Raw genomic sequence first — 26,987 nt, 5'->3', positions numbered from 1 at the left:
GGTGTGGGGACTCAGCGCAGTGCTCAGGGGCCAGGCGAGACACAGCCCCTGTGACCAGCGACGGCTACCGCCCTGGTTTCCACAACACTGCTCACCCCTGCCCAGTCACCCCTCTGGCCTGCCAGGCGTCTGGCACAGGCTGGGTCGACCACACTTAAAGCACAACTTTCCTGAAGGATGAGCTGCGATGGTCAGATACCCCATCAGTGGAAAAGTTAAGTACTAAAAAATAACAGAATCTTCTGTCGTGTTGAAGATGCCTTATTTTGATCATGGAGGTCAGACACAGACATGGGAATTCCCCCAAGCTGGTTTATTTGCAGATTTGTTCATACAGTTTCTTTTTCTTTTTTTTTTTTTTTTTTTTTTTTTTTTTTGACAAATCAGCCTGTTTTTTATAATAATCTCATCTTGAAACTTGAGAGGAAGGGAATGTATGGGTGAGTAGCTAATATCAGTGAGTTCTGGAAACTCCCTTTTTATGGTCTCTCTTGTTTAGCAGCTGTACTGTTATGATACTTTCATTGCATTAAAAACTTGTTTGAAAAGACTGACAATAAATTAACTTCATCTGTTCCAGTAAAATTAGCTTCAGATCACAGTAAGTTTGAGAAAAGCACTACTAAATAATATTAATATACAGACAACATGGCTTTGATCTAATATATCATGAAAAAGAAAAACATCAGAGGTGTTACGATCAGAGAAGGCAAAGCTATTTTCTCTCTTTACTGATTATTCTCTCATTCAAATATTACTTTAAGAGTCTATATGTAGGATCTAGTGACTCATAGATGCAAACATTGGTTTAAAATTAATTTTAAAATATCTCTTTATACAAAGCAATATATTTACTGATTTAAATCATACCCATCTGGACATGTTTATCAAAATCAATCCTTGTCTACTATAAGCCATTTGCTGCCATTGCCACCCACTGGCCAGGGACAAATAACCATCCTGTTACTGACCCAGATCAACAAATATCCTGATTAAACAGACACATCTTGCTACACATCCAACTGCTTCCTATACAGCATCTTGTCTTTAATACCAAATCTAGCCAGCTTTGTACAAAATTTATTTACTGATTTTATCTTCAAAACATAAGTCATAGTCTGGGAAGGAGCGGGGGGGGAGCCTGTTGTGCAGACCGTGAACTCTGATCTGGTAGTTTCATCCTTCTGCCATCTCTTTAAATGTACTATCTAAAAATGGAAGGATCTTATCCTTTTATGTTTTTGTAGGACAAGACACAGTTTTGGCACTATGTAGTAAAATAATGAAACTGAATTACAGATTGTAGCGAGCCATTTTTCTCACATGGGGTCAGCATACATGGTAATACTTTGGATTAAGGATGAAATTGCTACAGACCGTAATAACTAACCTTGCTAATCTCTTCTCATTTTCTTAAGACTATCTTAAAAAGAAATATTACAGCAATCACAGCTTAACATTAGAATCCTTCTTTCCTTTAATCACAGTCCTTTATGTACTGTGATTTTGTGTGTTATTTTGTCCTAATATTAGTAGCAATTTTGTTAATCACGTCTGTTGTTGGTTGGTTTGCCACTTTCCTTCACAAATGATTTTAGGGCCCAATATTTGTGCCTTTGAAAAAGTGGAATAAAAATTATTCCTTTTAGAGGAGCTGCTCTTCACTTAGGTACCCGTAAACAAAAGCTAAACCAGGGCCTTAGACTTTCCTTCTCTGCACCTTTCAGTACCACCAATGCTGACATAGCCTTCTCTACAAATGGTTTATCAGAGGCAAAGGCAGGCAATAATGTTTTGTTCTCTGCATCATTAGTGAGGGAGAACAAGAAGAACTTAGCAGAACAACTGCATCTTTTGTTTTTAAGTTCTTTGGAACAATTCTACCAGGCAGCGCGTTTTCCCTCTGTTTTCATTTGTCTTTGTTATTTTCCTATCTAATTAAAATTCTGCAATGCCGTCATGAAATTGTTGTCCGTTTAAGGTCACAAACAGCTTCTGTCCTAATGAAATATGAATTGCATTAGTTAATTGAATTGTGCACTTATTGTGTGTTGTGAATGGACTGAACACACTTATATTCTTAATATATACTGAGCATTTTATCAGTTTAGGCAATGTGTGGACATAGAAAATGCTGCTATCATTCTTTGCATCACAAGAGGGAGATTTAATTGGCAGTAGATGGGACTAAGAAGTATTTGTGAAGGACAAAAACTCTAAGATCTCACACAGTCCTGAGCGGAAAGCTCGAATAAACCCTTATTATGCACGGTGTCTCTGTGATGTCTGTCAAGATAGGAAGAACCAAGGAAGACTAACGAAACATCTGTGGCCTTCTGCTGCAGCAGGCTTTCTGGGTTAAATGAACCTTGTAATTGAAACCCTCAGTGCACGGTCCAGACCGTTCTCTTCCAGGGTCTGCGTGGTCTCTGAGCAGATACTGCCCTCATGCCCCTGGTAAAACAACAAGCTGAGCTCTGTGGTCCTTTTTGCAGCTGGGAGGTTCTTTCTTTGAACTGTGGGAGGGTTCAGTTTAGGATGTCGAGGACCTGATTGAAGTCAAATGAAAACATGGAAACTCCTTCTGCTGACCTCAAGGCTGTGGATGAAACTGATGCTTATGGGAAGTGCAGGCTCTAATACTCAACTTTTCCGGTGTCTAAGATAGATGCATCTGTAACCACTCAGTGGTGGACTCTGCTAATGAACCAGACTATTTAAAAGAATGGTTATTAGCTGGGAAAACAGTAGCAGAATACAAACAGAATTCAATTTCTTTACATGGGTCTTGATTTTTTGCTTAGTTGTTCAGACCATTCAGCATTATAAGTACACACATGTCATTGTATACATGCACATATATGTAATATGCATATGTGTCTATCTCCAATATTTAGCCTTTAGATTTATTTAGAGAAAACTATCTTTGAATTCTGCGTAATACTTCTGTAAGATAATAAATCTGAATATAGTACCTTTCAGCTACTCTTTAACTTGACAGGCATGGAGAGGTATCTATTGTTCTGTCAAATAGTGCCTCCCTTAGCTCAAAATGATACTTCATTCAATAGTAGGCTGAAAGAAAAGATAAGCAATGTTCAGGTTGAAGAGTTGTTGAGAAATTTCTTTTTCTTGTTATCATTTTCTACTCAAAAACGGAGGAAATATGCAAATGGCAATTTTTTTTACCACAGCAAACTAATGCAGGAATATAAAACTACTTAAGATAAACACAGCTAAAAACTGACTTGCCATGATACACAATTCCCAGAGGGAAATACCATGACCCATTTTGCAAGAAAAACAGAGAGAAGAGTATGTGTGCTTGATCTCAGCAGGCATGGACAACCTCTTTGTGGGGACTTCCCAGCTCTGTGCACGTGCAGAGCCACTTGTCATTTCCCACCATGGGTGATCCTCTGCAGCTTCTGTAGCACTCACCTTCCAGGAACACTGCTCTGTGTGCCCCAGACAAGTACTCGGTTACCACCATCCACACATGATGCACTCAGATACAGAGATTAAATGAGGGATTCTGGTTTAGGTAGGCAGGCAAGGACTTTCCCTATGTGCTCAACAGAGGGGGAGAGAGGTTTTTTCAGAAGGCATCGTGGGTATAGCCACATTAGGTGTCTGCTTCTCTGAATCACCTGGAAGAGTTTCTTTCTCAATCATTGTATCTACTGAATCTAAGGGGACCTGCCTCTGGGTGTAGTTGTTGCATTGCAGAAGTGCTTCAAGCGGATGAGTTTCCTGCACTCCCCAACTCCTCTGAGACACTCCTACCTGCTAAAACTTCTGACTGAGGAATTTCCCACCTAGTGCCTGTATTACTTGGTTGTCTCCTCTCTGTCTCTGAATTTTCTGTATTTACTACAATTCTGAGAGCTCTATCTGAGCTACTGTTGAGTATCCTTGCCCGCATGAAAGGCTTCAGGAGGTAAGACGGGGTAGGTGTCTGTGATGGTTTGGTGAGGTGCATCCTGACAGAGTCACAGGCAGTGGGCAAATGACTGAGAGTGAAAGTGGTGGGATGAGGCGTGAAGGGTGATTGACAGTGGTTGCTTAGTGGTCTGAAAAGGGGTGAGTGAAAGTGGGGGGGGGGGAGGGGAATTTGGGAAGCACGGCTGACTGTGAGAAAGACACTACTACATTACCCCGTGGCACACTACAGGTGTATAAGCTGTATTCTCTTCTCTGAATCAGTTTTAAAAGACTTGATGTAATTAAAAATGCTCACGTAGTTCTATCTAAAATTATATAATGCAGTGCTGCGTAATTAAGGTAGGGGAGGAAATGAAAGAGATTCAAGGAAGGCTGAAAAATAAAAATAAACCAAGGAGTCCTCTAGGGAGAGTAGAGAAGAAGCGAAGACCGATAGAGTCTTGCAGACTGATGTGGCTTTGCTGTCTTCTGTAGCACCACCACATGCAGGGAGACAGTCCGGTCCCAGATCCTACAGGTGGCCTTCCATGAGAACACCTGTACTCAGGCTGCCCCTCTGCCCCTGGCTGCAAGATCCAGTTCCCCATCTGAGGTGTGGTGAAGCCTCATCTGCCCCAGTGCCATCCATTCTTCTGTGACCTCATTCACTCCAGCCTCAAACAGAGCAGGAATGCAGGGATGGTCCTCAGAGCAGCCTGGGAGAGCCTGCTTCCCCACTGTGATTAATTCAATCAAAAAACCATGACTTAGCTGTCACCTGTAGCTGGACAAAGGAGTGAAGGCAGCCCTATGTAAACAGTAGCATTTTATACCCTGGCACGTGGTTAAATTTGGTATTGTTAGCAGGTTGTTTAGCTTTACTTTCAGTTAAGTAAGGAACACACCGATTTTTTTTTTTTTAATACAGCCTCTTCTCTTTATGCTGCTGTCATTATATGTTTAATTACTATTCCTTCCATTTGGATAAAGCACATACACAAAATCTAATTTTTGTTCTCTTTACTTTTTAGTTTTCATTAAATATTTTATGAAAATGTGCCTTTAAAGAATTTACCCATTTAAAAAAATCTGTCTTGAACTTCTTTTCTTAACCTTGTATTATGACTACCATTTAATTTACAGCCTTTTTTTTTTAATACTTAATAGTCTCATTAATTTTCTGGATAGAAAGACATACTGTATTTTTTTTAAAGTTGAAGGTACTATGTTATTCATTTTTTTAAATTTTCTATACAAATCTTATTTTAGGAATCCATAGTTTTGTCTCAATTAAAGTCTTTTTGTTAGATGAACACGAAAAAGTTTAGAAAGAAATCTTTATAAATGTGGAAGGACAGAAAACTGCCCTGCTTATCTAGTACACAATTACTAAAAATTACCCTTCTTTATCAAAGTCATGATGCGTCCAGCACAGACTGTGGCTGTGGCTGTGCTGAGCACCACCTGCTTTGGATGAAGGCAAAGAAATGCCACAAGAGGTGGATTTAGGATAATCTCATCTCCCATCCTTCCCCATGTCCTACATAGTCCCTTTGAAGACCTCACACTAATCCCAAAAATCAGATTTATTTAATTCCTCAAACAAAAGCCTTCCATTATTATTATTATTATTACTGCTATTATTGTTATTACTATTATTATTGCCACCATTATTATTACTACTACTATTACTATTATTTTGGACTAATTGTTAATGGCTTTTGTTTACTGTAGAGATATTTAATTATTCTTTGAAGCTTGCTAAACCCACTTCTCAGCATTCTGTAGCAATTATCTAATTTAAATACTTTATATAATAAAATGGTCTAATTGAGGATGGCATGCAAAAGTATGTCCTCTTATCAGCTTTCAATTTCCTGTCTTTCCTTATGTAATTGAAATCCCTCTATTTCTTGCGTGATGAGGACCAGGAGCACTGAATCTCCACCCGTACATTCTCTCTCCCTGTCACTTATTCACTCCATGTTCAATTAGTTGGTTACATACTCATATATGGCTTGTTCCAGTGCCCTCTCTATTGAAAGGTTTTTCTGTTCTTGTAGTCTCATTCTCTACTCTGATCCCTGTATAATAAATAGTGCAGAAAATTCAAACACAATTTTCAGAAAAGATTTCTTAAATCTAAAAAACTTTAATTAAATTTTTATCAATGCAATGATTATTAATGCATAATATTAAAATTTTAGAAATAGGATCAGGAATTTAACTGCTTTCTTCTGTTCCTTTTCAAACTGTAGCATTGTAATGTATTTCTTGACCCAAAACTTTCAATACTTGGCAGCTGCCTAACTTCAGACAACCAAGACAAAAGGTCCCCACTGTGAAACTCAGTCTACTCACTTAGGTGTCTACTCATGTGTTTAGAAATCTAACCTGAAAACATATTTTTGGAAGAGTTAGGGAAGTGGGGTACGTTACAGTGACAGTGAAAAAGGACTCTCTTGGGCAATACAGTACTGACACTTATTTGCCCTGCCGAAAGTCCAACATCTTATTAGCATTTAAGCAAGTAGATAAAAAGACAGTAACTCCTATTTTGACTATGGAACTAGTTAAAATATCTTACCTTTTGTTAAGGACCCTTGATCTGACACAGCTTCTGCTTCTTTACTTTCAAATATTCTGAAGTCCCACAAATGATTGTGACAAATTGAGGAAGCTGAAAAGCTGAAAGGTCGTCTGGGAGGGTAAGGGTGGCTCTCAGGCACGAGCTGGCTAGTGTATTATTTTAAGAAGCCAATCTCCTGATGGAAGAGAAGCTTGGCTACAGAGTGGAGGGTAAGATCACTCTTCTCTGGCAGACAGTGTGATTCTTTGCAACCAAAGATACCTTTTGCCAGCAGTCAAAATGAGACTGGCAAGACAAACTCCCCCAGTTGTCCCAGGAATGCAGTCAGAGGAACATGAGCTCAGCAACCTTCTTAATTTCAGCCAAAAGAGTGGATATCTTGAAACACTGGATGAGCTTTTCTTACCAGTAAGTAAGAGAGACTGGGAAGGAACATTGTTTGGCTAGATAGAAAACTCTGGGTCTGAGACAGGGCAAATGGCTTTGACTCAGCTGTTCCAGTTTCATATGCAAGTCTGATGAGGCAGCAAGATCTATGCCAGTTTTCAGTGTGGCCAGAACGGACTGTGCAGGAAGGCTTTTTAGTTTGTTAGACAGAGAGTACAGTAACCTTCTGAGGAAAGGAGAGCCTAGAAAATGGAGAGGACCAGAACAGAAGTAGATCCTGCAAATAAGGCAGAAGTTACGAGGATCTGGGGAACATATTAGTCAGATATGTCTATTAAAGACATCTGTATATATGGCAAAATCTTGTGAATTCAGAGAACACGATGCCAATTATGACCATTGGAGAGTCGTAATTTTGGTAAATGCATAAACGGGGAATTCAGTAAAACTGGGAAGGTATCAGAAAAAGGAGTTGAAGAAGCGTAACTATTTAGACAAAGGTAACAACCTTAAAAGCAACAGAACAATCAGAGTATTTTGCCGTGGAGGATGATTTCAATAGCAATGGGTGGTAGGGAAATATAGTGGAACATAATTATCTGCCTACAAACTGCTCAGGAAAGAAGGACTGGGCCACAGTGGCAGAGGAAATACTGCTGTATAGAAGGATAACATGAACATTATTTAGCTGAACTTTAAGTAGGAAGGGCTATGCAACTGAATCTCTGAAGAGAAATAAATAAATGCTAAACTAGGAATTCCAAAGCATTTCAACAACTTTTGGAAAGTAAAGACATTAGCAGGTCTTTGTTGCTAATATCCAGCTTAAGAAAAGGAAACAGAGTGAGCATTGTTGAACTCAAAGGAATTGTTAACAAAATTGTGGTAATAGGGACTTGGGCTACTCCCTTAAGCTTGGCCAAATAGATCAGGAGGCACACAAGTTAGAAAAGCGATTTTCTTAACACTTGACGCAACAGTATCTTGGAAAAGTGACAGGCAGAAGGAAGAAACTAGTCTTAACTAGGATATTAATCACGGACTGATTGTAGGTGACTCATTAAGTACTAAGGTTTAGGTGGACCAGAAGGCTAATTCAGTATAGCAGCTCCTATGTTCAGGGATCAAACTTTCATCTCTTCGAGGTGATGCTCTTTTGTCCCCTTTAAAAACTGTGACGTAAGTATGTATTTTAAAATCTAAAAAGTTCAACAAAGAGCAACTTCATTTTCCTCCTCCTAAATCTACTCTTAAAATATAGCCAGAGGTGATGTAATAAACACAGCTTTATGAGCTGCTCCCCGTCCCAGGAGTGTGAAAGCCTTCAGAGAGCTTCTCATATGGCTCAGGGGCTACCAGCTTCTTGATAAAACATACAAGGCGTGCTTCCCCTTCCACACATTAGTTTTCACTGAGCAGGGCTCAGTGTACAGGTCTGCAGCTGTACAGTGCACAGGTATCCCTGCTTCCTGAGCGTGGTTTTGTGTTGACTTCACAGCAAACCAGACGCAACTGGTGTTTGTTCTAAGCCTTGTTTCAAACATTCCTACCCAACTCTGCTTGCTTCTAGAGGAACACCACCTCAACTTAGGTTTATTCAAGATGCAGACTGAGTGTTGGACTATCACCGAGTACTAGGCAGGGCTAGTCTTCACTGCAAGCTACCGCTGTGTCACAACACAACCTTGAAGAGTGTCTTTGGCACAATGCCTGCAGTGACTTGGCAGTTACATCCACCTAGGCTCCACTCAGCGTTATGGCAGCCAGCTGCAGTTAAAACCTGCTGGGACCACAGCTCAAGCATGATTAGCTGGCACGATGACAATCATGTATTTGTCTCCACTAACTTCAGCTCCATAGACAGGAATAAGCAATATACCATCAAGGAAAGGCATAACTTGTGTACAGACAAATGCTTTGTTGAAACTGTGTGAGTCAGTTCTGAATGCCTGAAAATGAATAGTGAAAACAGAAGTAATGAAGGAAGGAAGGTTACACAGCCGTAGGAAGAAGGAATCACATAAGAAATAGCCGAAGAAACATGCACCAGAAGGAAAGTGAGTGTGCTGGTTTAAAGGTAAACCAGCAGGGGAAATGAACCCAACTCAAAAGGGAGATTATAAGTCAGAATAACAATTTAATAAAATAATGCAATAAGTACGATTATACAGACAAACCATTGGTTTTAACCCACAAAACCCAAATGTATAACCCAGCACCCTGGGGAATGAACAGAGTGGTGTTCGTTGGGCTCCCTGAGTCCAAAGGAAAAGGAGAGGGGAAAACCTGTTGGTGAGAGTGCTGTTGCAGGCTGGTCAAGAGTGGTGATTGCAGTCCGGTCGAGAGTGGTGGTTGCAGTCTGGCTGAGAGTAGTAGTCTGCAGTCTTCCTCTGGATCCCATGAGTGGTTAAAAAAGTCCCAAGACCCCAAGATTATATATCCTCCAGTTTAGGCAGGAATGCCCAGTACCTCCCTCAGGACGGGGAGTTCCACAATGGATGTGAGGACAGGGGGCACCCTCCTATCTCCCAGGCCTCTTAACACCCCGTTTATAGGCTGAGGAGTCAGGCCTGCTCTGGGCAGATGGTGTAAATGGTCTATTGATAACAGTTTCTGGGAAATGGCATGGAAGGCTATAGAATACACAGTTTTGGGTTACACCCATACAGTGATGAACTGGTCCCAGCTGTTCTAACTAGGACAGTAAGTACACGAACAAAGCATGAAAAAAAACCCAATGAATGAAGGAAGTTCGAGTTAAGAGGTGCAATTTGGGGTTGAATACAGATGACAAAATTAGGCTGAAACCAACATACAGGGTCAGGTAAGCATGAAAAGAGACTCACTGATCCTCACATGGTTGTTACATACATAGAAAGGCCATTTAGATGGGACAGAAAACGTTAGGCAAAAAGGATGTAAAGAAGCAATGTATTTTTTCCCAGTCAAAAGCCATCTGTAACTTGTACTGAAAATGTCTTTTTTCTTTACCTCAAGCATATTAACAGTTTAATTTATGATAGTATTGCTGGTGACACTGAGAACACCGGCCTTTAACGAATCAATAGATTTCTTTCATCTTTAACTAATTTGAACCTTTGAAACCTCTTGCTTGTACAAATTCTTCTTCCTTCAGGTCAAAGTATTAAATAGGTTCAAGAAGTAAATAAGGAAATAAATACCAGAAACCTCATGGGGAACATTGAAATTAAAGTTTTCTAATAGCCAAATCAACTTAATGCCATGATTACCAGCTCAGTTCATCTTCTTTCCCTCCCCCCCAACTCTATGGCTAAAGCTGTGGGAATGAAAGGAAGGTGCTTTGGTTTTCTTTTAGTTTCTTGATTGCTTGTATTGCTCTTGATTGTTGAGGGTCTTTGTATTTTAACCGCTTTCATTATAGACACACAGGAACTTTACAACACAGATTTGTGAAACAGCCCAAAACATCGGCCTGCAAAGTTCACCCCATGCTTCATGTCTTGTTTGCACTCTACTGTAGGCCCATGTTGGTTATGCATCTGACTTTCTTTATGGATATAAATTATACCGGTGCAAACCCTTCTGTAGACAAAATCTTGCTGATATAACTGTCTTGCACCAGCACAACGTATTTCAGTTAATGAGTCAGAATACACTTTGATATCACTATAAATGGTTCCTCCTGTGGGGAGGATTGCTTCTTTACTGTTAAAAGTGTAGATAAGCTCTTAACTTTTTTCTTCCCTTACTTGTTCTTAAATCAATCAAACCCATATATAGTATTTCTCATCCAGAAATAATACAGATTCTTTTCATCTCGTTTTTGACTGTTGGTCCCTGTCTGTGTTCTTGCTTCAATTGTACGGTCATCAGAAAAGGGTATATCTAAAATCTTCTTGAAAGCAGAAGTTCTGTTTCAAGTGACAGTAACCACAGGACCAAACACCTCCAATCTTAAAAAGAAACAAAACCTACTCAAAAGTTTGAAGCTAACAAATGGGTTGTAGCTGGCTGATAATATTGAGGATGCAATGACTTTCTGGTCTCCAGTGGAGCATCTCCGAAACAAGACAGACAGGCACACAACAAAATGAAGTCTTAGTGCTGAGAACTTCTTGAGAATGCTACAATAACATTCTGGTGGGCTGGGTTCCCTTGGCTCATGTACTCACTGCAATTTGAATGTCTAGTGTGATGCTTGGCAAATTTCCCAATCTTACATTATCTGGAAGACAGGAGAAGCTGGTACATTCAGGGAATCTATGAAGAAGTTTCTTTGCAGTTTGGTTATAGCAAAAGAGTTGGCTGCATATAGAAGTGTCAGGACTGAAGCTTAGGCTGCTAACTTGAAAAGGCTTTAACTGAATTGCATCCAGGCACCAAGATGCTCAGATACCACAGCAATGTGTGTGGTATATGAACCTAGATAGAAGAAGATTAGATAGCAAATCAGACAGAATTTTGCACGTGATTTCCTGGGTTTGTCTAAACTTATAGCAGCAACAGTTAATTATAGGAGGTTCTGAAGGCAGCTCCTGGGTGGGTTTATGTCACATATACATTAGATTCCAGCCATAAATTGATAGCTGAGAGTTACAGCTGTGGCAGGAAGCCCTTATTGATGCAAAGCTGATGGAAACCATCCTTGTGCCTTCCCACTTAGAGGTAGGAGCAGCAAGGTATCATTGATGGAAGACCTAGGGGAAGAAGAAGCCCTTTGATAGCAATGGCAGAACTCCAAGGAAAAGAGCATCTAGATGTGCACAGGTCATCACCCAAAGAGGCACAGATGTGGGAGGTGTTTGCACATAAGAGTTATGTGTGATCACCCTCTAGATGATTGCTGTTACCTACTTCAAGATCTAGTGCCTCTCCTTCTACCACACGTGAATTCCTCAGCTCATGTAATCACTTCCTCTGGCTCTTAAGCAAGGGCAGCTTTTTAATTGCAGGTTAATGTGTTAATGAAATACTTGAGGGTACTTTGAAGTGACTGGGCAAAAGAGACTAGCCTTTCAGCAGCACCTGCTGGCACAGGAGTCACAGCTCACATTGCCATAGAGGGAAGGCGGTACCATAGAGCTCTCTGTGCGCAGCAGGAGCAGGATCCATCATTTTTTTTCTCTGGTAGTGCCTCAGGGCACATCTACACGGCAGAGTGCAGGGCTGCACAGGGATTCTGGAGCTGCCTCTAAACAGTGGTTATACTAGTTTCACAGCAGGAGTAGCAAGCCTGCCTGGAGTATGATTCTAATATGTCTGTAGTGCTTGCACCCCTGTACCTGCCCCCAAGGTGGCTTGATCGGTGCAAGGTCAGCTCTCTCTTCCTCTCTGTAGAACTGTGATCTGCTGTGTGCACCCACATGCACTTAGAAGTATTAAAAAAAAAGATATGATGTTTATGAAGGACCTTATATAAATTTAGATCTGCAGTTTCTGATCTGTGGGGTCTTATTTATTTTAGAAAGTGGGGAAGCTTTCAAGAATGATTTCATAGGTAATGCTTTTTTTTTTTTGGTCCTTGGCTGACAGGCCTGATTTTGTTTTTTATACTTTCCTTTGAAATTTTGCGTGAGATTTCTACTCACTTGGAAACACCAACACATGAAGTAATAACCAATCTTTCCTGCCTTCTCCTTCCTTGTGCTCTTAGTTCAAGGTCACAATGATAGATCTAAATCCTTCATGAATTTTCATCTGACTTGCTGTCTGCAGAAATTGTTGATTAAAAGATCCAATTTCCATTGGCATTCTCCCTTCTGAAGGATGTCAACAGGAAATGTAAATGTGCAGCCCTTTGTGAATGATCTGCAAGGACATGCAGGCTTATGAAAAAAAAAAAGGCAGCAGTTAGCCAAATCCTTTAGTTTCTGTTTTGAATGACTGGCCATAGGAATGCAGGCTAAGCTGTATTTCAGCTGTTCCCAAGGATATGTATGTGTAACTTGTTGATAGTGATAGGTACATCAGGCTCCAGTGACAGCTACGTGACCACTCTGATGATCACTGTCCTGTAGCAGAACCAGCCCCTGCCTCCTCTCAAGAACACCAGGCATGAAAGAAAACAAAGAGAGATCTGTTTATTCAGAGGACTGGCACTTGTACCTCCTGCTTTCTACTGAGAAAAGAGAGATCCTAGGTCATTTCAGCTCTCACCCTATGCTCCCAGCAACCATTAGGTTGTAAGGAACTGCATGACTTGCTCTAACAATTGATGTGAATTTCTGATTCCTAGGAGAGCTGACTTTTGCCTTACAGGACCTGTAGGGGATCTGACTGATAGGAACAAAACTCAATACCCAGAACACCGGCTTACTTTATGGGAGCTACTCATTGCCACCAAAGGGAAAGACAAGTTCACCACAGCCCTAAAGTTTCAGCATTATATTTTTAAAACCTTACCAGTGTCCAAGGTATATGTCTTTTACAGTAAAAACTACTTGGAGAGTGCTGTGAATGCACAGACACAGATCAGTGCTGAACATCTGGTTAAAATAAATTACAGTCTTATTTTGCAAATAAAAGCTCCTAGGGTCTACATGACAAAGTCTGGCCAGCATAACTATCTCATGGGGAAAAAATCACATCCCTAGGCTACGAAGATAACTATTTTGGCCTCATTCCCTTCCCCATTATGTAGACTTACACTAGAGAGGAGTCCTTTTGCCAGTATAACTCACGTTGTTTGGGAGGTAGTTCAACCATGCTGGCAGACTCCTACAGCTGGTATAAGCGATGTTTCCATTCAGGAATATGGCCAGAACAGTGACACCAGCAAAGCCCCTGAAGTACAGAATAACTCTTTTTCTCCTGCTACTAGTGTCTAACATTTTTCAGTTTTAAAACTTCCTGCTAAAAGGAAACACAGAGAATTTGTTCCCTTCCTTGTATCATCAGGACATTATTTCTTGTTATAGAAGAATTAAAATATATATAGGTAGGAGGTGTGTCACTTTCCCACATCCCAGTGGGATGGGATGGGACAAAATCCCAGTTCTCCTGTAGGATGCCTGTTGTTTGTTTTGGTGTTGGTTTGGGAGGTGGATGGGCAGAGGTAGTTTGCCTTTTATTAGGTGTTCATATTTTGGTTTTGCGGGGTGGCATTTGAATAAATCTAATGGTCATAGCTAATGAGTTACAACTGCATATGCAAATGAATTTGAGCTGTTTTGAATAACAAAACAAAGTCCTTTATTTTAGTCTCTTTGTGAATTGTATTCTTACTCTCTTACTGTTCCTTGTTTTTTCATATGGTCCCTGTTAGGTCTTGCCTGATAACATTTGCCAAAGCACTTTCTGGATGAACCCAAAAATTGAAGATTTACCAGCCAACCCTAAGCTATGATCCGCCCCACCCCCCCATAAGGCAAGGCAATGAGCAAAACTGTCTTGGCTTAAAAGAAAGGTCCAGCTCTTTTTACAACAGATGGTTTTCACCTGCCCTATTTAGACAGTTCATTTTGTCTAAATTCCTACTTGCCTCAGTCTACACAGGCTCTATTAATTCATTTCCCTTCTCCTTCACCCTCCATTTGTCTCCCAGGTCTTGTGCTTTTGCACAAATGGTGAATAAGACAGAAAGGACAAGAAGGAGGACGAGAGACACCCAACCAAAACTAGTCTCTTCTGAGCAGATGCAAACCTGGAACTTCCCCTTATTTTAATTTCCCATTATCACTTAGATGTGAAATGATGGGAACATGGAGTAAGCCACCAAAAGGCCTCCATTCTCACATGCACCATGTTGGAAAGGGAGCACTTGCAGCTTGTTCCACCAGACTGCATGACTGCCAAGTCCTGTCTGCCTCCTCCACAGTTCCTGGTGGGAGGGCTAGCTTAGGAAATGACAAGAGACAGCAATGACCAAAAAATGCTGCCTCTTCTCTGTCTCAAGGCTTTTACAGGTGAGCAGAAATGGTCTGAGCTGCTAATGAGGTATAGGCTGCCAAAGAAAACACATGGGCATATTCATATTTTCCAGGTGGCTGGTGGTAGAAATGTAACTGCCCATTGAAATCTACAGCATAGGCTTTTTTTTGCACTTATTCATTAAATTGTAGATTTATTGTGAGGTTACTTTATCGTAGTGGTAGCTGTGTTGTCTCACTAGCCCTGTAAATCAGTTGCTTGTCACAAGATTTAGAAAAAAAACAAGTGCCTGCTTGAAGTCACATGAGGAACAGGTGGCACTTCTGCAGAAGGTGCTGATGGTTTCACATGGCCTGTTGCCGCTGGAGCACCATGGAGCGCCAAGGAACGCCCAGGCCACCACTCCAGCTCTGTGCTACTCTTGCTCAATGCTGAGTGTGAGTTAGTCAAGCCAAGGAGTTTGGATCAGAACTGAGTGTTGAAACAACAAACACGGGATGGAGTGTGTCCCTGAGGGATGTTAAAACAAGCAGCAGAGAAATGCGTGACTGGTCCCTCGTAGTGTGGTTGATGGGGCAACCTGCTCGGACCGGTTCGATGTCACCCATCTGGTTCAGATGTGCACTTGGCCTTTTCTGGCCAAGGCCCCCCCGAGCCGGGTCCCTCACCAGGCTGACAGCCTCGCTGCCTTGCTCTCCCCTCTCTGCCTCTGCTCATACCTGTGCCTTGAGCCCGGCACCGCTGGATGTGCTTGTTAAATGAAACCTCCATGGCCGTGATGATGACAAGCACTGTGCCACAACACTTCGAGCACTTCTACAAGCAGCTACTTTCGTTTCCCATTTCCCAGGCGGTTACATGATTTAACTCTTCTGCGGCAGCCCAGGAGCGGCACAGGCAGCTGGAGCAGGCAGGGAACATAGCAGGGGATGTGTTCATGTGTCCCTCTGCTGTCAATGCGGCACCTGCTGCAGACAAATCTTCAGAGTTGGGCTTTTAAATTAGGTAGGCTATTTGCAGTGTAAGAGCACTCATATTGAAAACTAGTTACAAGCAAGACAGAGAATTTAAGCAAGATTTAGAGAAAAACAGGCCTACGTTGTCATTCAAGCCCATTTTGTCATTTTTATTTTAAAGTCATTCTGAAGATTTGTCAGGGGTCCTAATACATCTGGCCTCTTTTCAGAGGAAGCAGGCGTAAGACTGATGTTGTGGGATGAGGTGAGTCTCCCCAGCAGCTCTGTGACATTTGCTCTCTCCTTCAAAGTGATTCACAAATCCACAAATGAGTGGATTGCTAAATTTACTGTTGTATGTGAATATAAACTCTCTAGAACAGGTTTGATACATTGGAGAAGAATGTGGCCTAAAACTGAACAGGTCTCAGTGCAACTGAGATTCACATGCAGGGACACATTTGTTTTCTGGGTACGAGTCGCACGCAGTTTCTAGCACTCTACCTAAGCAGAAAATAAAACTAAATAAAACAGCAGAATATTTGAATAGGATTATTAACCTACAAAAGATCTGAAAAGAAAATTGTGAAGGATCAAGTAGAGCAGCTCTGACCATGTCGTTGAACATAGAGTATTTTGTCCAGAAGGCCTTCTCACCTTCTTTTACTCATAATTGCTAATAGTGCTCCCTCAGAAGTGGCACCCATTAAATATCACCAGCTAGCTGCTGTAGTGACATTACAGTTGTTATGCTGATGCCAGAAATACCTCATTTTATAGTGTGGGCCTTTCCAGGAATAGGAGAATGATGCAGCCTGCACTAGGTCTGGGCTTTTGCATATTGCAGAGCGACGTCTAACTGAATTAAGTAGAGACGCCAAGACTAAATTACTGATTTCTCATGCTGACTTGGTTTAACAAGAATGTGGCCTAGTCTGAATACGGGATGGGTTTCTATCCAAGCTGAATGTTCAGCTCCTTACAAATCCTGTGTTTAGAGGTAGCTTGACCATTCCTAAAAGCCTAGGTTTATTCTTCATCTCTCAGGGGTCTGGAGGAAATCTGCCTTCCAGCAGGGTCTCTCTCTATGAGCATTGACAGGAGGACTAATTATCTCCTTTACTATAACCACTCACATTTATATATTTCTAAGCATATGCATCACTTTTCATACGAAAACCTAACCACAATTAGTCCTTGCTACTTAGATGTTTCCGAGTGCCACATTTAGCCAGTCTTATGCAAATAATATTTCCACCGATTTCAATTCACACAACCTTACAGTGAGTGCCTGGCAAGACTAGGACATGGAAGACGCATCCCCAAGATCACAGGCTCACCGATGCAAGAATTTATACAAATAGATAGCAAGGACAAGGAACAAAGAAGTTAGGCAAGACTACTGTGATGAAACCGGTTTTGTCCAAAGTCAGAAACCTCAGGGACCATTGGAGAAACAAAAGGGTATGCAGCCAGCAATTAACACATCAGCTGCAGACCTATGACTATGTCAGGCATTGTGGAAACAGGGGATTCAAAATAGCATCATGGAATCATAGAAGATTGGAGAAGACCTCTAACGTCATCGAGCCTAACCACTAACCTAGCACCGCCATGTTCATCACTAAACCACGTCCCCAAAATAGACCCCTTTCTACCACAAGCAGAGGTGAAGGGGAGAAAGAAAAAAAGCCAGGTGGGAATTTGTTCGGGGGTTCACGTGCCAAAGCCACACACCTGGCAGGTTCTTTTTCCATGATCAGCAGGGCTTGTGTGGTGACACCTTCTTTTCCTTACCATTATAATTTGATAATGTGCACCTGGCAGGACTACCAGCATGTCGGCACTCCCAGGTGTAAAAAGATATCGGCATCTCTAAAGATACTGACCTTGTGAAACGCCACACCTTGGCACAACACAGCCAAAGTCTGAGCTGTCCTTATTTGCATTTACTCACCACATAGGCTTGCATAAAAGACCCATAAACTCTTTGGGAAAAGAACAGCTACACATTTGTCTATTATTTGTGTTCCAAGAACTTTTCTTGTTAGCTTCAAGATGACATTTTAATGAGGTTTCACTGCATAGAAAACATGGGACGATTTAACCAGCTCTGTCCACCCCCTCCCTCCCCAAACTCTTTCTGAAATGAGTTACCATACAGGAATGAAAGCTTTTATGAGAATTTATGTCATTCATTTGGAGGCAGGGGTGAGGGAAAAGTCATCTAGCTGCTAAACCTTGGCATCGAAGCATATGCCATTCCCTCTCCTGCCCTGTGCTGTGTTGCAAAGCTGCCTTGTTCAGACCTGTGCAAGTTTCTTCAAAAGCCAGAGCTAGTGTGTGTTTGTTTGTTTGTTTTGGAGTCACAGAGAGGGCAGCATAAAATAGCCACAAGGCAATTCCCGTTCAGTAAAATGGAAGTCTCACAGGCTCTTCATTCAATACAATGTGGCTCAAGAGGATATCCTGCCAGCCCAATGATAACGAGGGAAATAAAGTCACTTCCTCACCAGCTGTTTGATTCAGGTAGAAAAAGGAAGCCTTTACTTCCTCATGTTTGCTCTCCCCACCGCCCCCTTGGTCAGAAATGCTAGGCAGAAACTGCCTTCTCCCTCTGCATTTTCAGTAAGGAGCCGTCGCTCAGCCTATGGGCAGTATGTCGTTTTCTGCAGCTGAGAAGCTGTGCTTTGCCTCTCAGGCCAGAGTGAAGGCTGAGCTGTAAAAGGACCAAGGCTGAACGGACTCTACTCATTCCACAAGCAAAGAATGCCCGTGTAATTAAAGATGACATTTGTTTCTTGGATCAGAGCTGCCGAATTTGGGCCAGCGGAAGAATGGGATAGTGTGATCTCTTTGTTTTGAGACTGCCCTGACTCAGTGCACTATTACGCCTCTTAATCCTCCCAGGGTGACAAACTCCATTTCTGTCCTGGACTCCCTGCAAATGCCAGGAACTTCAGCCAGGGACGTGCTCTGTCCTCCCTGTGTATAGTCCAGCAGGCAAGGGGTGCTCTTGGGGCAATCTTCCTGGCCTGCCAATCAAGCCCTGGTAGCAGGGCATCTCAGGTGCTCTCATGCCTAAGAGGAGCTTAGGCAGAACATCTTTCCCTTCCCCACCACCACCTTTCTCACTTCACAGAAACAGTCAATGTGAAGTTGCACAGTAAATCAGCAACAGACTGATTTGACTTAATGAAAGCTTCTTAAGAAATGACTTTTTCAAAACTTACAGAGCTGAATGAAGAGTTCTTTTCCATATAATTTTTAACTGCCTTGATATAATTTTACATCCAGGATATAACTTCCTATTAAATTTTGAAGGTCTTAAAAGCAAGGCCTGCAATGATTTTCTTTCCAATTGTATAAAACTTCCAGAAAGGTTGACCAAGCCAGAACTTGCCTCAGTCTATTTGCCAAGGGGACCCTTGCTTTCATTATAAAGAGTGCTTTTCCAAGGACATTAAGTGTTTCAAACAATTTTCCTAATCTTATTTATTTTAGCTGAGATTCTCTTCTTTTAAACAGAGCAGTTTAGGTGACAAAAATCCAGTGACAGATACACGGGTTTACAGGAGACAAACCTTATGAGAAAGTTAAGATTCTGTTTAGGGTTCTCTTTGTGCTAAAATAGTTTTCAGCAATGGGTCATAAGTCCCTTCCCCCACCTCCCTTGTTTTAGTACATAAAATGGACATGTGTTTATTTAAAACAGGTTTGAAACTTAAACAAATAGTGACAGGCTGTTCAAACAAGCTTCGGAAATAGGCCTAATCAGGATGTTTGAGAAGGAGAGGGGGAACGATCATAAAGAGCTACTTGTAATATATAGTGCAGACACCATTAGGTTGGGTTTGTGTTATTGTTATAATAATCTCGGACAAAAAAGTACTGCATGCTGCACATTTTTGAGCCATAGGTTATGCCATACTTTTGCCTTGTATCCAAGTTTTACTTGTTACCGTCTATCTTCATACCCAATACCAGGAGCTTTACTGAAACATTGGAAATGGTTGCACATTAAAACTGGAAGGAATGTTCCCAAACTGGGATTGAAGAGAGGCACAAATTATGCTCATTTCGATATTGATACTGTGTATGCATCGACTGTCATGAATATACAGAAGTGAGACCTTCCCCACAGGCAGAGACCACAAAAACCTTAACGTTAAAATCTTTTCACAGGACTTGCATTTCCATGAGGGTTTTTTTCGGTTTTTTTTCATTTCCTCCCTGTTTCACCCTTAATAATATCACCAAGTGTTGAACTTTACCCTTGTATTTTTATAAGGCCTGATCTTGAACTCCCTGTATAGACAAGGCTCCTGTGGAAGTCAGTGAGTCTCTACTGGCGACAACAGGATTTAGCCCAGTCTGTAACATTTTAGGATATTGTGTTACTTCATAGCCTTAAGGAGAAATAAAAGCAGCTTTCCAAAGAGCTGCACAGCAAACTGAGTGTGCTTTTTCAGCTCAGCAACAGCACAGCAGAATATTAAGGCCAGAGTTTGCAAATGTCTGTGTCAAAAAACAGGCAGTTAAGCAAAACTTGCCAATTTCCCTCTGGAATGAAGAGCTTGCATTAAAACATTCCATCCTCCCTGCAAAAGGTTAAGCTGCTTTCACTTAAGAATATACCTTTGGAAACCCAAGTTGGAAGATCATTGCTTAGAGGAACAAGCATTGAGAAATAGCAAGAGGCAGACGTGTTTTCACATCTCTCTGTTGGCCAAAGCCTATGGCTGTTCTGTTACCAAATCTTACCTATTTACATCCACTGTAATGTACAACATTCACCAACATTACTTAATGTAATAACATATTTTGGAAGTAAATATCTACTATTTATTTGAATCCCGCTCAGTATCTAGTGAATAGAAGTCAAAATATTAAAAAACCTTACACGCCCTCTTGTGGTGGAACCACAAACACTCTTACTCTGACAATAACTAGATAGCTAATGAAGGAAGCTAATTTAACTACATAATTTGCAGAAAATTAACTTGGATGGAAGGTTTACATTAATAATGGAGACCTTTCTCTCCTCAACTTCTGCTGTAAACCATAACATATATGCATTTTTAGAAGGCAGGTTATCTCCTAGCATAGTAACATGGCAAAACGGTTAAACGCGCTGTAACATTGTTAGAGAATGTTAACTTCCACCAAAAATGGGAACTCTAGAGTCATAAAAGTAAGACAGAAACGCCCATGTTAGATAGTTGTTTCATGGGTTTATCTCAGTAGTTTCGGAGCAGACCTTAGCTGAGTGCACAGTAAAAGAGTTGCCATAAATGATGCTATCAGGTTTGTCACATTTTTAAAGTCATTCAGCTCAGCTATTTACTGCTTTCATGCCATACAGTATGATTTATCTGTCTCTCAGGAATGCTCTGAAGCTTCATGCTTGTTAGGAATTGCAGCCTGAAAGAAAGGCATTACGTGCAGAATATCACCAGTCCAATTACTAGCCCAGTCAAATCCCATTGTATTTATGAGTCACAAAAACTTTATCTTTGCTGCTTAAACAGCCCTTCCATTTGGTGCCTACGTGCACCAGATTTTCCTGGAGCCCAGGACCACGGCATCACCCTTGGTGACGGTTGTGAAAGACCATCATAGGTGTAACACAACTTTAACAGCTTCAGTTCATATGGAAGAAACATCTGTGGCTGCTACACATAGTCTCTGAACCATACCAAGGGAATCAAACAAATACTGCCTTATTTTCAGTGAAGCTGACCAGTAGTATAGGTGCCCAAGTCCAGTGGAAATGAAAGACTGGAGAATGAAAGTCCATTTACCTCCTTCATATATGTTTGTATAAACAACATCCAGGACCCGAAATAGTGGTAACTTGTATTTTAAAATGCTGCTCCTGTATTTTCTGTTAGACTAGGCATGCCTAAAGCAGAAGTCATGGCTGTAAGTAATTACAGCAATATTTGTAAAGAAATAGGCAGGAGAACTTTTCGCTAAGCACTGCACGAAAAACAGAGCTCATGAATCACTATTTTAAGAGGTTTGTGTGGTTTTCTTATGCCAGCAGGATTGTTGGATGACCATGGAGGGTGAACAAGTTGCTTCCCCCACCCCCCAAAAAAAAGTTACTGCAATTCTGATATTCACTTTCTGATTACTTTCCTTTTTAGGATGCCTTTGTGGAGTTGTATGGCAACAGTATGAGGCCTTTGTTCGATTTCTCCTGGATCTCTCTGAAGACTATCCTGAGTCTGGTTCTGGTGGGAGCTTGCATCACTCTTGGCGCTTATCTCGGACATAAGTAGAGTCACCCAGTTTATTGTGGATTACAAAAGTCTTTCAAAACAACAAAATAATATTTTTTTTTCTCTAGCACAATGATATTTTATGAGCAAAGCAACTTCCCAGCGAAAGATTAAATCAGCTATTACTGCCAAAGGAAATATCATTTATTTTTACATTGCCGGAAAATTATTTATTAAAAGATATTTACATTTTTACCTGCTATTTTCAGAACCTCAGCAAGTTGTATCTGTCATCGCATCGTATTGTTATTCTTAATTTTAATGAGCCCCAGAGTATTTTAGGTTTGGTTGGGTTTTTTTTAATTAATGTCACTGGCTGGATTATTTTATCTCTGAAGAGCAAATATACTGACAAAGACCTACCTGCTTACACTTACGAGGGCAGTTACTTGAGCTGCTAAAGCCTGCAAAATTGTGTTGATTCTCCTTGCATTTTCTGGGAGGGATCTGAAAGACAAGGTCAGCATGAACAAAGTTCTCACCCTGTCCTGCTGGCAAGAACTGATGTAGTAAACAATTCAACATGGTACATATGTGGAGTCAAGATGGAGACTTCTTGAAGGACCACTCGGCTATCCCTACAGGACAACAGTTGGAAATATGATTGTCTATGCCTTTTAAACAGGTGTTTTCCAGTTATCAGTTGTGCCATCCCATCATAATCACAATACCCACACAATACATGTCAACCTTTTTTTTAATAAGTGTGAAGTTAAATCTTTGGGGCTTGCAGGAAATTGCTGTTCCAATGATTTTCTCAGCAGTAAAATGTTTTTTGTGGCTACTGACACAGAAACATCAGGAGACCTTAAGTGCCTGCTTCAACAGAGCAGAGCTAGAGTCTGAAGACCTGACCTGTGTCCCACTTTAGTGGGCTCATATCTGCAACTAATCCTGCTTACTTACAGAGTTCCTCCAGGGGTTTGAAACCAATTAGATATGGTCTCTAAATCCCTGAAAGTTGAAAAAGATCTTAATTTTATTTGGCAAGAAGCAGACCTCAGCTAAGTTACAGATTAGCTCTGACTATCCTTGTTTATCAAACTGGACACCAAAATCAAGTTCGTTTTCATAACAGGAAAAGAAAGTGAGATTTATCATCCCACCCCTCGCCCTAAAAAATTATTTCATGCCAATTATTTCCTAAGACTGTCTGCAGAAGAAAAGATAATGAAGAAACTCAAAATCCTCTTTCTGGACAGAGACTCTCTGACACCTCGATCAGGCAGGTGCCTACTGTCATCTCAAGTGAAAATAGGGTGAAGGAAAAGGGGGAGTGGGAGGTGTGAAGTCATCTGCTCATGTTACAAAATGCAACGCAAGTAAAATTAATGCAGAGTACATAATACAGTTTTATAAACAGACCTGTGTTCTGAAACCAGATGTGTCAATGCCTTTTAAAGCAGGGCTTTCTGTGAGCTCGAAGGGGGCCGGGAGTCCCCTAGAAACTGAAGACTCTGAAGCGTGTCCCAGGGGCTGTTCTGAAGCATGGAAATGTCCAGCTTCAAATGTTTTAAGTCCTGCGCTTCTATTTTTTCTATGAAACTTTTGAAATCTGGGATTTTTGGGTAAATGAACATCCAGATAGAAAAGGAAAGATTGCAAAGCTCTTGATAAAATGTACCATACAGTACATAAGTGCTCAAAAGGTGAAAAACATACAGTGAATAAACTGTAGCTCCAACCTCAAGATTTCAGTTGAATAACTTTGTGGCATTATATGCAAAATATCTCCTGTAACTCGGGAATGTAATATGTTCAATGTTAAGGCTGTAGTTGATGTTGAGTCTTCAAAGCTGCTTTTATGTTTGGTTGTTTTTTTTAAGAGTTGTACATCTCAGCATTTTTACTGCTATTTAGTCATGGCACCTACACTTTGTATGAGCAAAGATAAGATGGAGCAAGCTTACATTTCAAATTTGAAATTACTTAATTTTATAGAAACTTAGAAAGGAAATATTTTTAAGAACGCAAAAATGTGAACTATGCTTGATTAAAGAAAAAGGAAAAATCCCACCATCAAACAAAAAGTACCTGCAATGCTTTCAGAGTGCTTCTGTCAGAAGTGGGGATGCTCATATACGATTTGTATGAAAAATATTTGAAATCAGAGGAACTGAATATTGTGAATTGAGTGTGGGCTTTGTTTTTTCTTTCAGCTTCCAAGCTGAATTTGTCTGCAGCCAATTGCACAACTGGAATTGGCTGGTATCAAGCTAATGTTTCATTTCACAATCTAGTCTTTGTTTCAATTTGTGCCCATCTGCCCATTAAAGTTTATTAACTATTAGACCTCAAATTGTTTCAATATTGTTTATTTTATTAAAGGTTTACATTGTCAAAAGTAGTAAAAGTATCAATTCCAGTGCTGCTATACTGCCAGGATAATTTGAATGGGTTTTAGTTTTTAATACCTTCCAATGGCTGAAGTTTTTTTAAAGCTGCTTTAGAAATAATATGAAGATGACACATGATACACATTTAAATAAGTACTGACGATTTTGTGTTCTGTTGTGTCTACTCACTGGACTTCCCAGTGTATCAGTTAATACCTGGCAAAAAGAAGAGTCATGATGACTGTTGATTTTATTTTATTAAAGAGCCAATGGAGTTTTCCCATCCTGACTGCAGAATAGTACAGTATTGTGGCTGCATTAGGTATAATGATAGTTGATAATACATTTATTAAGAAACATATTAGAAACATTGAATGTATATAAAAGCTTGAACTTCTTAAATAAAATCCTCTCCTTTCACTCTTGCATTTCTTTTGCAATCATTCTTGTCTTTCCTACTCTTCATTACACTCTCATGTAAGATTTTTTTCCCCACAAAATGCCTTATAGACCTCCACACTCAAAGACTACACTTCAGTCCACTCCTGGCATATCCAAATTGTAAAAGCAAAAAAAAAAAAAAGGTCAAGAAGTGGAGGGAAACAGATCACTGAAAAACCTTCTTGGTTAAACATGATTCTACCTGGCATTTGTTTATCTCTTATCCTTTCCATTGAAAAAGGATGATATAAGGGCAGAGAAAAAGCTTACAGAGACCCCACAGTTCTCTGCAGAACTTTGTTAATGCTGAAGGCAGTCTTTTGCAAAACAGCAAATCTCTAGGCATTGAGGAGAAATACTTGATTTTGCTGTATTCAGCTTATGTGTCCTTAATTCTTTTTCACTCCATTTATTAAGAAAATATTGAAGAAAAATATTTTGCTTCTGAAAAGAATAATCTATGAGATCATCTAAGATCTGTTGTAGATCAGTAACTTAGGAAAAGATGGAAAAACAAGAAAAAAAATTCTGGTAGCAAAGCATTCTTAAACCAGAGCTGACACAGAGTACATTTCTTAATGGAACAAGCACTGGATCCACCAAAGGACTAATGGGGTTGTCGAGGTAACAGAGAATATACAGATAAGGAAGGGGGCTGGAAGATATGGCGAATGTCATTATTATGTAAGAAAATCTGTAGTTTCATGTGTTGCAGGAGTTCACCCAAGACGGTCTGAAAATTACTTTTGACTAAAAGCAGCTACAAATGTGTGCACTACGTGGCTACAATTACTAAAAATTTTCAGTTACAAAATTATTTGTAAATTATTATAAAATTATCCAGTCTATAAAAGTTCATCAATCTGCTGTTGTGATTGGGGATTATGTAGCCTTAGTAGGTTTGCACTAATAAGGAACAATTATGAAGAAATGTCTGAAACCTAATGTGCAAAGGCAACATGAAGGTGATGCAGTTCAAAGAACACAGATCCAGTACCCCCAGTCCTTGCATGCACACAGTCTCCCCAGCTGAGGCAGTGAGTCTGGACTGCATGCTTTGACCCTGAGGCACGACTCTGCTTAGCTGTGCACCTGCACTCCACAAACCTAGAGGTCCTATTGATTAAAAGTATACTAAAGTAGCATGTTTAAAGCCTTTCTTATTTTTCCTGTCTCTATCTCTGAATAAACTAGGAAAATGATTCATTTGTATAATGAGTTTAAGGCTCAGTACTATATGAAAATTTACACATCTTTTAATTTATGAATATAAAAATTATTTTTCATTGCAAAAGCCTAGCTTTGTTTTTCATTCCTATCTCTCTTTCCAACAAAGCTAAATACAAGGAAGACAAAAGAGCTAATTTAATCTGTATTTGGTTTAAATCACACTTCTATACTAAGTTAATGCAGCTTCAAGACACAACGAAATTATCTTCAAAAAGTAGTACAGCATTAAGAGTTCCACACAAAACCTGTATATTTTTATAATTTAAATAGCGTATTTTTTCTTTTTTTTTCTGCATATTTGAATTTTAATTATCACCAGCATAAATGTACATAAGCAGATATTGTTTATCCAGTATCTTTGGAGATGTATGTATGGTAATGTAGTTTGTCAGTTTATCATCATTCAATATGATTATGTTGTTCTTTGTCTTTCAAATGTTATCAGAACATGCTGCCATTAAACTTTCTATGTCTGTCTAGTTTATATTGTGAAATATAATAAAAGCACACTGTGAGATACTTGTTTTGCATTTGCATTGTTTAGGATTTGTTGATTAAAAAAATACTCAAGCATTTGACTGTAATCCTATAAATGAAACGTAATGTTTCCCTCCTGATAGTTCAGTTCACGTATTCTGCTCAGTAGTGGCCAGTACTCACCAGCTTTCTTCAAAGAGCTCTGTGCAACAAGGTGCAATAACCCAGCTTTGATTAGCTGCTGCTGTGTGAAATACAGCTCACAGGTGTACCCTGCGCTTTGGGACCCAAGCACAGTGTCACCCGTTTTGCTCTCCTGTACATTTGATGTCTTGTGGAAAGTGCAGCAAGGCTTTTCTATTCATTTGCTAAAACTCCTTTTCATTCTGGTAGACAGGAGCTGGAAATGCACATTAGCAAGTTTAAACAGGAGAAAACAAGTATTTTTGTTATTGCTGAAGGTTTCCTACAATTATGATTGGTTTTCAGGAAGTGTTTAGGTATTAGG

The 26,987-nt window shown here is 40.2% G+C and overlaps 1 protein-coding gene across 2 annotated transcripts in view; it reads left to right on the top strand.

Annotated features, from left to right (window-relative positions):
• BCL2 (BCL2 apoptosis regulator) overlaps positions 1-26,532 on the top strand; it is a 98,507-nt gene extending 71,975 nt beyond the window's left edge. For both annotated transcript variants that reach the window (XM_039386556.1, XM_027727963.2), the window contains one exon: positions 21,861-26,532. In XM_039386556.1, coding sequence (XP_039242490.1) covers positions 21,861-21,995 — 135 coding nt within the window. In that variant the 3' untranslated portion in view covers positions 21,996-26,532. The remainder of the gene's footprint in view (positions 1-21,860) is intronic.
• The last annotated feature ends 455 nt before the right edge of the window (positions 26,533-26,987 follow it).

Source organism: Pipra filicauda, unplaced genomic scaffold (genome assembly GCF_003945595.2).
Source record: "Pipra filicauda isolate LSUMZ 115617 unplaced genomic scaffold, ASM394559v2 scaffold48_size3843733_pilon, whole genome shotgun sequence".
Lineage (NCBI taxonomy): Eukaryota > Metazoa > Chordata > Aves > Passeriformes > Pipridae > Pipra > Pipra filicauda.
This window is presented reverse-complemented; position numbering and strand designations above follow the sequence as displayed.